This window comes from Crocodylus porosus, unplaced genomic scaffold, assembly GCF_001723895.1.
Source record: "Crocodylus porosus isolate Cpor-Errol unplaced genomic scaffold, CroPor_comp1, whole genome shotgun sequence".
Classification (NCBI taxonomy): domain Eukaryota; kingdom Metazoa; phylum Chordata; order Crocodylia; family Crocodylidae; genus Crocodylus; species Crocodylus porosus.
This window is the reverse complement of record NW_017728918.1, coordinates 43008229-43020769: the sequence shown is the minus strand read 5'-3', so window position 1 is coordinate 43020769 and position 12541 is coordinate 43008229. Positions and strand designations below refer to the sequence as shown.

The window sequence follows — 12541 nt, the reverse complement described above, 5'->3', positions numbered from 1 at the left end:
TGGGCATGGTAAAAAGGTGGTTTTTGGAGCCACGCATCTAGCATAAGCCTTGAGGTGTCCCAAGAGGCACTGACTTTGAGTAAAACCTAGCAAGGGATCTATGATGAGCAGGGTCTACTGGGGTTCAGCAGGTCCATGACCACACAAATTTGTGAGCAGCCTCCCAGGTTATTATTTCAACCAACAAGACATGGCAGGAAAGACTAGAAGGTGCCCACAGGCATAGTCACGGAGGCCTAGGGTCATCACAGCCATCCCTGGGGACCCTACACCGTGACAGTTTGGTTTACTTTACATTTTCATTGTTTCACTTTGGGTTTTTTTGTTTAATAATGGGGAAACTTATAACTTCCAAACACCGGTATATGGAGAGTCCCTTCTGAGTAATAAAAAGTTGCTTTTATTGATGCTCCAAAGGTAATCACTTTATCCCTTTGTCCCAGTGCTTCAGTGCCAGCTGTAGGGACTGATGTGCATAATCAAGTTATGGCATTATGTGATGGATTTTTCTTTTAATGAGTTAGGACCACAGTAAACTTTTCTTTTCTTTTTTTTCCCTGTTGAACTGTAAAAATTGCTCATGTTCCTTACCAGCCCTAATGATTTACTGTTGATGGTTTATACCAAGTTTTGGCAGCATTTTTTCCCAGCAGTGGGGCAGAATGACCCAGCTTGTGTTCAAATCAGATCCAGCTGCTATTGCCACTTCTCTCTGTTGCCTTGCCACAACACTAGACAGAGAAAGTAAAGTCCACTGCTAGTTAATGGTGCCAAAGTCAATGGGCTGTAGTTTGACAGTCCCTGGCCTACACTGTTAGACTCTTCCATCCACAAATTGTAACTGATTCCATGTCATGATAAGATTTAACCTGAGGCAACTGCAGTACTGTAGTTCAGTGCAATAATCAGTTTGGTGTGGTATTATGACTTTTCCTTTTCCTTTCCATAGACGGAGCCCTGATGTTTCAACAGGTTCCCATGGTGGAAATCGATGGGATGAAGTTGGTGCAAACCAGAGCTATTCTCAACTATATAGCAGCAACGCACAACCTCTACGGGAGGGACCTGAAGGAGAGAGCCCTGTACTTTAACATCAGTACCTTCACTCAGTCTATTATAATAATTAACGTAGAATTAGGGTTTATCTAGTATACCTCATGTCTGAGGTGTACACAGTCCTTGTATATGCATCTCAGTGGCATTAATCTGTTGCAGAAAAGGTCAGATTTTAGAATCATTATATTCCAATGATCTTGATTTAAAATCGGGGACCTGTTGGCCAAGTGCTTCGATTTGTAACAGAATAGCCCTCAAGCTTGTTAGCTAGCATAACATTTGACAGAGGTATACTAGAAGATGGGTCTAACCATCTTCCTTTTTATATTAAGGAGAAGCAATGTTGAAGTGTTTTATCTGCAAAATGTGACTTAAAATAGTGTGTTGCTTTTAGAAAGCATTATGCTACACAACAGCATTATAAAGCAACTTTTAAAAAAATGCTGCTTTTGATAGAAGTCTGTCTAGTCTCTGGGAGATATTTGAGTTAAATTTGAATTTAAAAATCAAATCTGTTTTTTGGGGGGTTTTTTTTTCTTTTCTTCTCTCTTCAGGATTGACATGTATGTGGAAGGAACAACTGACCTAATGCAGTTAATTATGATGTTCCCTTTCTTATCAGATGAGGATAAGGAGAAGCAATGTGCCCTAATAGTCCAAAAAGCCACAAATAGATACTTTCCAGCCTATGAAAAGGTGTGTGGCAGCAGTGAACAAACACTGAAGGGTAATATGAGAGCAGTGAAGTGTCCAAAATAAGGTGCTGGAAGAGTGTCCAAAATACTGGGATGGAAGGGATAGTGGGATAGCACTCTGTAATAACTATAGCATTACCAGTTATAGTTATTGAGCATTTAGAAGACTTCCAGAATGTTAACTGTGTAGTAAGTCATGGGATAGATGCAGAAATTATTGACTCTGTGGGATGAGTTGTAACATATGTCACATTAAATTATCTTGACAGTCCTTCTTTGTTTAAAGCCTCAAACCCACAGGTGTCAAACCTTTTATGGTCTGCTGACCAGATCCACCCCATAAAGATCTGTTATCTGGCCTCCAGTGCCGTCCCTGGATCTGAACTGAATTGGACCAGTCCCACAGGAATCCTACTGTATACAGTGCCAGTTGCAGGTGCTCTGAGAATGCACATAATGCCTCTCCTTGGACACGCATCATATACAGTGCTTGCTTCAGCCAATCCACAGGCACTCCATGCAGCTATGCAACGTGGTCCAGCCTGAGCAGGCACTGCATATGGCACAGTCGCAGACCTGCCAATATCTGGGGCTCAGTGTGTAGCATGGGTCACAGAGTGGCTGGAACCTGCACTTGTTCTGTCCAGCCTGGGATCCGTGCTACACGTGATGTCTGCAGCACCCATTGCAGCCACTCTGGGATGTGCATCACAAAAAGCACAGATTCTGGAGCAGGTTCTATGGACCCTGGATCTGGCATGGAGGAGGGGGTCTGTGGACCTGCTGGCCCAATCTGGCCTGTGGACTGGCCCCATGTCACTCATCTAAAGGAGTTTGACACCCCACTCTAATCTAATGTAGTAACATACTTGTAGAACATGGTTGTCCCTACAAGGATTAAAATGTGCAACAGTGTCACGTTGATCTTTAAAAAGCCTGCTTGTCAGTTGGATTTTGGCACCTCAGTTATGTGTATGCTGCCTCACTAAAACTAGACAGCGAGGCTGACCTGCAACTTGCTTTTGTGCATCTGGTCCTACTTTACTTACTTCAGGTCACAGAAGCTGTTCTTGCTTGGAACACAGACTGAACCCAGCTTTCCAGGAGTTTGTGTTAATGTTCTCCCTCTTTCTACAGTTGGAAGAAATGACAGCATAGAATTTAATGTGCTTCCATCGGAAAGTGGTTCAGGCTGGTGAACTGGCTGTTGATTTAAGCTTTCTAAGAGGTACCAGCCACAGCTGCTCGTTTTTTCATGGTGGCATTTCTTTAGTGAATCAAACTTTTTTTTCAGGTTTTGAGAGACCATGGCCAAGAATATCTCGTTGGCAACCAGTTCAGCTGGGCAGATGTTCATCTGTTTGAAGCTATTTTAATGGTAGAAGAGAAGAAGTATGATGTTCTCTCTGAATTCCCTCAGCTACAGGTAGCTATGTTAACAAATACACAAAGTTGAATGATGGAAATATTTCTTGGCCATCTACATGGGAAAATAAACCTGAGCACATATAGCATTTATAATATTTTTAAAAGCCAAAAGACTAATATAGTGGCTCTCTAATAAATGAGTTATACTCTACTTCCTGACAAGGGCAGTCAGCAGGTAGGACTGGAAGTCTACCAAAATCTAAGCCAGATCCTATCCCCATATTAGACATGTAAGTGGTATTTGGACAAGTAACCAAATCCCTGAAAACCATTAATAGAAAGGTGGGTTGGTTCTCCTAAAGTTAAGATGAAGGCTTATTACAACCATAGATACTAATGCTTTTCAGGAACTTGAGCAGGGCAAAATATTGGGTGCACAAGTGCAATCCTAAATGGAATATTATCTTGTGCAAAGCCTACTAGTTTTTAGAGTGACTTCTTTGCAAGCCTGTGGAATTCCATGACAAGGATACTGCCTTGTAGAAGGCAATGTAAAGTCTGTAGAATAGGTTTTTTTCATCTTCTTATCAGTTCTCAATGCTTTTCAGTAGAAAATCATTTTGGATAACAGGTTGTGACTTTTAAAAACTATGGATAATTCAGCTACTTTACTTTCACGATGTCGATATATTTATTGCTAGTCTGGGTAATGTGACTGGGGAGGAAAGCCAAATTCCCCATTGACTAAGGGCTTTGTTACATAGTAATTTTGGGTGGCTCCTGAAGCACTTAAACCCTGGATTGCCCACACATTAACACCAGAAACTAGTTTTAAGCAGTCATTATGTAGCTCAGTTGCATCAATCCAGGGCAGGATTATCTCTGATCCATTTTATCATGCCCATGTTACACTAAGGTGTAGCCACTCTAGGCTACTCCTTGATTGTAAACATCCCACCTGCTCCCCCACCACCAGCCCCACTGGCCTGGATTGGGCCCACTGCCCTCCCCAGTGCCTCAGGAACCCTGACACCTCCTGGTGGCCATGTGACACCTCCTGGTGGCCATGTGACACCTCCTGGTGGCCATGTGACACCTCCTGGTGGCCATGTGACTCCTGATCAGCTCAGTCTCTACTGTAGTCCTTGCTTGATTGCTCTGTGGTCTTACTGAGGATTAAATAAGAGACTGCCCCCAGGCTTTAGGGGAAGCCATTGTCCATGCATGTTGCTAACAGGCCCCTCCCAGACCCCACTAGTTTCAGTTTGGCCCTTAAGCTCAGTAGGTCTTTTTGCCTGTCCATGCGTTTGCAGGGCACCTGTAGCCTTAAGGGCTCCTTGTGTCACCCCATCCTTCCCTATACCACACCCCGTGCCTCACAGGTATTATTTATAATCATTTGCCTTGTAGGGGTCTTAGCCTTATCAGCCACCTCCCCTTATGCTCTCGCTGGGCTTTTAGCCCAGAACCATGGTACAGGACCTGGCTTCTAGGCACCAGCCTCCCTGTCTGCAGGTCCCTGACCCTATCTGTCTTTTTTGGACATTTGGTCCCTCCTGGGCCAATAGAGGTCTCCAGGCAGTCCCTGGCTGTGGTCCCTCCTGGCCCGTTAGCCCCTCTTGAGCTCTGGCCCCACCCCACCCTCAGGTCACCTGAGACCTCCGGGTTTCACCAGCCTTGGCAGTCTCTGTCTAAAGGCCCTCTGGGGCTATTAGCTCTTTGAGCAGGCCTTGAGCTGGGCTCAAGGCTAAACCACCAGTGTAAACTTAAAACAAAAACACCCAAGCCCAAACTCTCTCTGGGTTTACCATGAAATAAGGAACACCTGCCTGCACAAGCAAGCCTTTGCCTCTGCCCCAGGCAGCTTTCTCCTGTTCCTGGGCCTGCGGAGTCACTTACCCAGTTTCATTGTCACTTGAGGAGCCCTGCTGCTCTGCAACCAGGAGCCCCTCCACTCCCCTTTTCATGACTCTCTCAGGCCTAGACTACCTGACCAGCTGAGGCCTTGGGCTTATAAAGCTGCTGTAGATGTGTGGGGAGCCTGCTCCAAGACGCTGGATATCAAGCATGTCAGAGCACAGAAATTGGTGCGCTTCAGTAGCCTTCCGTGTCACGTATCAGCATCCCCATCCTGAAAAAATGGCAGCGGGACAATTTGAACTAAAACATGTTTGAGCTTTAGTTCAAAGCACCCCACTGCTATTTTTTCCATGATTAAAATGAAAGACCTCCATAGATAATATTTTAGATCACTCTCTCTAATATTATAGAACTTGAGAGCTCTGTATTTTAAAATTTCAATTTCCATGCACCTTTTCAATTATTTTTATCTTTAAAATACAACCAGCTTGGGCAGTATTTTGGAATGAATAATGATTATGCCTCATCTCCAAGAGCTTTCTCATATTTCCATGTTTATATTTCCATGTTTATCACTTATATGCTTCTATCTCATGTTTAAATCTTATTTACACTTCCAGAATGGGAACAAGGGTAGGGCATTTTGTATCACTTTGTTTCAGTGAAATTAATAGGTACGATAAGTCCATGAAGAGTGGTGGTTCACAGCTAAGCTCTTAAAGTCCCATTATATCTTATTAAATGTGTACCTCATTTCTTGTATCTGCTTAACAGATACAAAGATTGCAGGTGGTGACTTGTCTTTCAGTGTAATGCAGCAGGATTTTTTGCCTGCAATTCAACAGTAAGACCATCCTTTGCCTGAAATGGTTATACAGAAATGCCATTCTTGCAGGGATTTTCTCGTTTGGCTAAACTTGGGGCATTGTAAATTAAAAGAGATAAGAACCACCTCAGTACATTGGGAGGAGCCATTTGGAAAACTTAAACAGTCCCTACTAAGGTTAAATTAAAAGCTGGTCATTCAGGCATCGGTCAAATCAATTGATTTTTACTCATGCAACTTCCCCTTCCAACCCCATCCTCACTTTAGTCCTTTAAATGTCTTTGTGCTGTTTCCTGTCTCTTTAGATGTTGAAAGCAAGAATAAGCAACATGCCCAGAATAAAGAAATTTCTGGAACCTGGAAGCCAAAGGAAACCTATCCCCGATGATAAATATGTGGAGACTGTGAGGAGAGTTCTCCAAATGTATTATAATGTAAAAGCAAGTGTGTAGCTGGTTCAGAAAGCAATGAGAAGCTCAATGCTAGCAAATACTTTCTCTCAAACTCTGTGAGAGAAATCTATTGAACTACAGAGATAGTTATACTGTCCTTGACTGAATAGGTAGTTGATTGTATCTGATAGCATTGTATGTAATATGCAAGAATTAGTCAAAACTCTCAATTACTAACAGTTTACTGAATGTAACCTTTGTTAAATTTCTCTTGTTCTGGATGAAATGAGCACATGCATGTAAAGTCCATCATCCCCCTCCTTCATCCCAAGAAACTTAGAAGCTTTTTACCAGCCTGAAGATGTTCTATCAACAAACACCCAGGGTTTGCAATGAAATACAGATAGAGGTCTCAATTTTAAGCTTAAACTTAATATTTTGAGGGTGAATTTAATCATGGGGAAACATGAGAATAGTTCTAAGAGCCTGAAAGGCAATCCTAGACCTTCCAACCTTTGTGGGACACCAGCATATCAGCTGAAATGATATCAAGTCAGGATATTAGCAACACATTTTCTCCCTCTTAATAAATCTTAGTTTAAGATGTGTGAGCTAACATTGCATGAGTGTCTCTCTTTTTTTTTTTTTTTTTTTTCTGCGTAATCATTCAATAATTGGAAAGACATTTTTCTAACCAAAACAAATTCTTTGATTCTTATGTGGTGGTAGTGTCTTGAATTTGTTGATCAAAGCTGTCTTGCAGCCCACATGTGGAGGCTGCCTTTCTCTTCAAACTGGAAACAGTTTTTGAATTAAGTGGACGTAAGAGCTTAGGTAATAAACTGTCCCTAACAGCTCTGGCAAAACAAATTACATGTGTTTCCTAAAACAAGCCCACTAAGTCTAGGTTGAAACCAAATCTAATTCTGCTACTACTCTCCCACAAACAAGGCTTTAGGTAGGAGCAGAAGCTAACATGCATGTCTTGCTCCAAAACGTGTGGTGTTTTCACTCGGGTTCTGCCAAAAAAAAAAAAAAAAGAATCCAGAGAACAACTCCAAGTATTGCTATAAACAATCAAGCCAGGTAAAACATGCTTTGAAACACTGCTTTTTATGTTGGTATCATGGGGTTCTATATTTGTAACTGTGTCTAAGTATCCTCAGTTCACAAATAAGCCTCCTTCCCACCCGCGTCTCCACCCCACATTGTTCATCTTGTCTAACAGCTGTGGATTAGGAAGAGAGATGCTGCTGTGAAGAAGAGGTGTTTTTTCCCTGGCAATGATACTGGGAGCAAGTACCCTTCCTGTATAGTGCTGGTCAGCATTTAAATAACCTGGACTCACTAACATAACTGAAGTGTTTTGACTTCATCTTCAAAAGGAGGTGGTTTGGGCTCCTCTACCTTGGCTCACTGCTGCCATCTATCTAATGCTGGTTGTAACTTCAGTTTGGGAGGGGTCTCTTTTTTTCCCCTCTTCTTTTAATAAGAATGTGAATACGTGGTGTGTCATTTTTTTCTTAATTTTGCTGCTGGCTGAACTTTCTCTCTTGTGGATGCAGTTCCTCAGACAGGTGGTTTTGCAGTTTGATGCTGATCTAACCTATCTTCCCATGATTGGAGTTCCAGGAAATCTGGGAAAATTGACTTGTGCTAGATATTGTCCTTAGAACTGAAATATTCTGGGATACTTAGCCAGCTGGCAAAGGTCTGCTGCTGCCTCAGTGGCTTACAGGTTGTCTTTTAACAATCTTTATGAAAAATATTCATGGGAAAATGCAGATTATCATCTGAAAGAAATAAATGTGTTCTGCCGAGAGAAGGGGAGTTGTATATATGAGGTGTGCAGTTTCCTGTCCCCAGCCTTAATCCCCTCCCATGGATATTTTTCAGGCCTTGAACACATGATCACTTGTAGCACTACAAAAAGAGTGCTATTTTGTGGTGGATCTGCCTGCTATGTAGTGCTGCAGACAGCGTGACTGTATGCACACTAGCTTTCTGTAGTGCTGTAAGATCATGTATAGTGCTATAAATGTAATATGTGCCCAAGGCTTCAGGACTGAATATGCAGCATCTATTTTATGTGTTGCTGTGTTACCTGTCCCAGATGGAGAGGAACAGGAGCTTTTGGAATAATTCTGGGGGATGCAGGAGGAAATGTTGTTAAACTACCATCCCTGAGACCACAGACCATCTGTGTCAACTTCACAGGTGCAGAAAGAAGCTGATGTGTAGGATCATTTATGGGCTTGGGAATAATGGCTTTTCTGAATACTGCTATACTTCAGTTTTGTTTTATTTTCCTTTGCAGTCCTAACTGAGCTCACCTGTCCTAAGTATCATTCCAAGGAAAGTTTGCAGGGTCAGTCTCCACATGTTTCAGCCTCCTTGGCTAGGGAACCTTCAGAGTGTAGTGGAAGAGGAGGTGGGGACAAAGAGGCAGGATGGGAATTGCAGAGCTAGCATTCCCCACTGCAGTGCCACGTAGGCCTGCCTCCATTTGGACTCCAGTTGATAAAACCCACAATATTTAAACCAAACCTTTTACGTAGCCAAGGAAGAAAGCAAGTCCGAAGGTCACTGCTGTTTACAAGTTCTCTAATACCTAATAACCGACCAAAAAGCTGACACCTGAAGCATACTTTAGTGCAGCTCTTTTGTGGTAATTATTAATGGACTTTAGGTAGCCTTGATGATTTTATGACTGTTAAATGAATATATTGCAGTCCTTAGTTTCTGCAACTTTCTAAAGCAAATGGAAACTTGGCTGGGAGGATGGCCAGTGGAGTACATAGAAGAAAACAGCAAACACATTCAAGTACCTCCAGCCTTCCCTTCAGCAGACTGCAGTGTCTCTCAACATGTTGTCCAAGGAGATGCTTTCAGTAAAGTCCTTCTGGTGACAGAAATCTTAGCTTCACTACCCAAATGTTATACGTGCTGCTGTGATGCCCCTACCAGAAGAAATAGGAGATTGCTGAAATTTTTAGCCCTACTGACTAATAACTTATGTAGCTTGAATCAGCTTCATCAGAACCAATTTAAGAGTAAGTACTAGTAAGCATGAGTAATGAGTGTGGATTTGAACCCTAAGTAACAGGTCTGGGTGCAAACATGATTCTGGTAAGAGTATACAGTTTGCTTTCTGTTCTTAAGACCACAATCTCTTCCCGTTCAACGTATTAAGAACCTCCATATGCTAATAGCACTGGCTCATCGTAGGCACAAAAGGGCCACCTTGCTTCTACTGACTGTAGGGACGCTGTAATAAAAATGCATAGTGTCTCATAGTTTGGTAGGCCTCAGGCCCAAGGGACTTCAGTTGAGTGTGCGCCAAAACACAGTGAAAAATGAGTGTGTCAAAGCAAAGTTTTTGTTGAGGGGGAAAGGCCCAAGAGCGGCATGATCCTGTGCAAAAACAACTACATCAGGTTATTTGGAAATAGTGGTGCTTGCAGTGCTTGTGGACAGTCTATTCCTGCTAGTGAGCTGGTCATGAGGGGACAAGGCAATGTCTATCATCTTAAGTATATGTGTTCTACCTGCCAGAATCGCCTGGTTCCAGGAGACCAGTTTCACTACATCAATGGCAGTTTATTCTGTGAACATGATAGACCTACAGCTCTCATCAATGGCCATTTGAATTCACTTCAGAGCAGTCCACTACTGCCAGACCAGAAGGTCTGCTAAAAGGTCAGAGTAATGCAGAATGTGTGCTGTCATCTCAAATTTTGTTCATCATAGATTGATCCCATGTCTCCAGTAGACAAGTCACCTTTGTAGCTAGCATCAATGCCAGCTCCATGCCATTGCACCTTCTAACTATGAAATGGCAGATCTAGTATTTATGGGGGTGGTATTCTCCCACACCAAACACCATTACCTGAAGCAGGTCATTGATTTGCTGGTATCTAATGGCCAAAAAAACCCTCCCAAACAAGAACAAAAATCCAGACAGCACACAAGCTTGTGTTAGAGTTATGGTTGCATTCCCTAGTAGTAGTTTATCTTGCATAAATCTATTGCTCATAATTTACAGAGCCCTTTCATCAGAAGCGCCTACTACAGTTTGTGAACAATGGATATTACAAGAAGCTTTGCCTTGTGCAAATGCAAACACACACACCACTCCCCTAATCTCCCCTTTAGCCTCCGTGGCTGCATCCACGTGAGCAAGCATGCGTCTGTTTCAGCATCTCAAACAAATTTTCAATGCCACAGGAGGCATACCACAAAAAAAAATGTTCCCCACACTGCAACTATGCAGCCTGGACTCTGTTTGATACCAGTATCAAAAGAAAACATGCCAGAAAAAAGCAGTGCAGGGAGCATTCCTGGAGCATGCCTCGAAGCAACTGGAGGTTAGGTCCACCAAAGAGGTGTTCTAGCACCTGTAGAGAGCATCTCCATGCCTGCTGCATGCCCCTGCTGCTCCAACACCGGAGGAAATGGAAGCAGGGCATGGTTAGCAGCAGTGGCTCAGAGCTGGCTGAGACCCACTCCCTGTCCCTGGTAAGCAAGGACGTGGGGGAACTGTGTGTGGATATAGGGGGACTGTGAGGGTCGGGGGGACTGTGTGGGAGGGGTAGGTCCCCCACTGTCCCCCACCCCCCATGGCACGCAGCCTCCCGGGAACCAGGGACTTCTGGCACTGCAGGCAGGAGCTGCCCATTGTCAGCATGTGCCAGTGGACCAGGCCAGCTCCATATGGCCCCCAGGTCTCAGGCAGTGCCACACACCACCAGGAGGCTCTGCTTGCATTGGGCCACGAGCACCCCAAAGGCCCACTATTGCTGCTGCTGCTGGCAACACAGGCTATACACCATGGGGAGGGGGGTTTACAGGTGTGTGGCAGATGCCCTCCACAAACCCTACACTCACAACCCCCCTCCACAATACAACCACAAACCCTTCACCTACAAACCAACCCCCTAAACCCCCTTCAAAAGGTAATTTGCCATCAATGCAATAGAACAAGATAACAAAGCTCCCTTGAACCAGAGAATTGGTAATACACAACCAAGAATTAACACCTGCTTAGATGTGCTCAGAAGAGAGAAACTAAAAACTCAAAGGTAAATAATCTCATATTTTTCATAAGTATCCCTTATGAAAACAGCTGTCACATCCAGAATATCATTTTACACTGTAACACAGAGACAAGGAAATATCCTTGCAGTCAAACAGAAGCCAAAGCACTGGATTAATTCTTGAATAAAAATGGAAACCCCTCTTCTGTACGTGGTATGACTGGAGACTCCTCCCATGGAGAGCAGATCCAAAGTCTCATTATCTGAGACACATTTCCTTGTTTAAGAAGGTTAAGAGCTGGTGCACAGCAAGGACTTGCAGGTTAGTCTTGCAACCCAAAGAAAGCAGATTTCTTTTAATCCCCAGCTGTTTGAAGTTTCTTTTTAGTGAGATTAATAAGAGCTTAGTTACTTGAGCTAACATAACTTTTTCCTAGTTTGATAGGTGTTGGGAAACAGTCTGCAGGGAACACAAGTCTGCTGGTAGGGAGCAAAAGGACAGTGGAAGGAGCGAGTAAGAGTGGGTTGAAACGACAGATGGAATTCACTGAGCTCGAGAGTTCACTGAGAGAACAGGTAGATGTAGTGGCCAGATCAAAATACGTTGGACTCTTTTTCTGCGGTTAGTATAAGGATGAAGTTTGTATTGGTCCCAAAAAATATACATTTCTCATCATTCTGATGAGCAGTTTGATGTTTAAAAGCTCATTTTACTAAGGGTTATAAAAAAGTGACTGTACATCCTGGGGCTGCAATCTGAGTGCTTATGCATGTTACAGTGTGTTAGCAGGGAGTGCTGAAAAACAAACAGGTAGAGGTGGGTCCAGGTCAGACCTCAGGTACAGTCACCCCCCCAAAATCATTTTGGTGGTGGAGATAATCCTCTCTAGATATGGCAGCATAAGCTGATTCTTTACACTAGTTCCTGGCAACAGTAAAAATCTTTCAGTGGAAAATCCCACAATAATTTGATTTTCAGAACAGAATATGTAGAGTCTGTGCTCTGCTGTGGTCAAACTGAATAGTGTATGGCAAGTCTTTGTTTTATTTAGAGTTACTTCCAAGAAATGTTTTGGCTCTTTTTATTTATTTCTGTGGACAGTTCTTAGGTTTAAATTCTTTTGGGCAAGTACCTTCTCTTATTTTTAAAGCACTTCAGCCTGCAGTTGCTACTGTAAAAGAATCTATATTAATAATAGTAGTTGCAACTTGACATAGATAGTTTCATAGTTTCTAGGGTCGGAAGGGACCTGAGCAGATCATCTAGTCCGACCCCCTGCCATGGCAGGAGAGAGTACTGGGGTCAAA

At 43.1% G+C, this 12541-nt stretch overlaps 2 protein-coding genes and 1 long non-coding RNA gene across 5 annotated transcripts in view; 2 read left to right on the top strand and 1 right to left on the bottom strand.

Moving 5' to 3' along the window:
- The window catches only part of LOC109311729, a 20506-nt gene extending 15621 nt beyond the window's left edge, over positions 1-4885 (bottom strand). Inside the window, exons 1-2 of the long non-coding RNA XR_002101594.1 lie at positions 4876-4885; positions 1101-1105 (exon numbers count right to left, since the gene is read on the bottom strand). This is a non-coding gene — a long non-coding RNA (uncharacterized LOC109311729). The remainder of the gene's footprint in view (positions 1-1100; positions 1106-4875) is intronic.
- LOC109311726 (glutathione S-transferase 3-like) overlaps positions 1-7240 on the top strand; it is an 18189-nt gene extending 10949 nt beyond the window's left edge. For both annotated transcript variants that reach the window (XM_019537519.1, XM_019537518.1), the window contains exons 4-7: positions 950-1082; positions 1611-1752; positions 3046-3177; positions 6111-7240. In XM_019537519.1, coding sequence (XP_019393064.1) covers positions 950-1082; positions 1611-1752; positions 3046-3177; positions 6111-6257 — 554 coding nt within the window. In that variant the 3' untranslated portion in view covers positions 6258-7240. The remainder of the gene's footprint in view (positions 1-949; positions 1083-1610; positions 1753-3045; positions 3178-6110) is intronic.
- Positions 7241-11472: 4232 nt separating this feature from the next.
- LOC109311725 (glutathione S-transferase A4-like) overlaps positions 11473-12541 on the top strand; it is a 17089-nt gene continuing 16020 nt past the window's right edge. Inside the window, exon 1 of one of the 2 annotated variants that reach the window (XM_019537517.1) lies at positions 11473-11555. Coding sequence is in view for 1 of the 2 variants with exons in the window: in XM_019537516.1 (XP_019393061.1) it covers positions 11771-11809 (39 nt within the window). In the remaining variant the exon portion in view is untranslated. Of the gene's footprint in view, positions 11556-11580; positions 11810-12541 lie in introns of those variants that run through there. The other variant, XM_019537516.1, reaches the window with a different exon arrangement.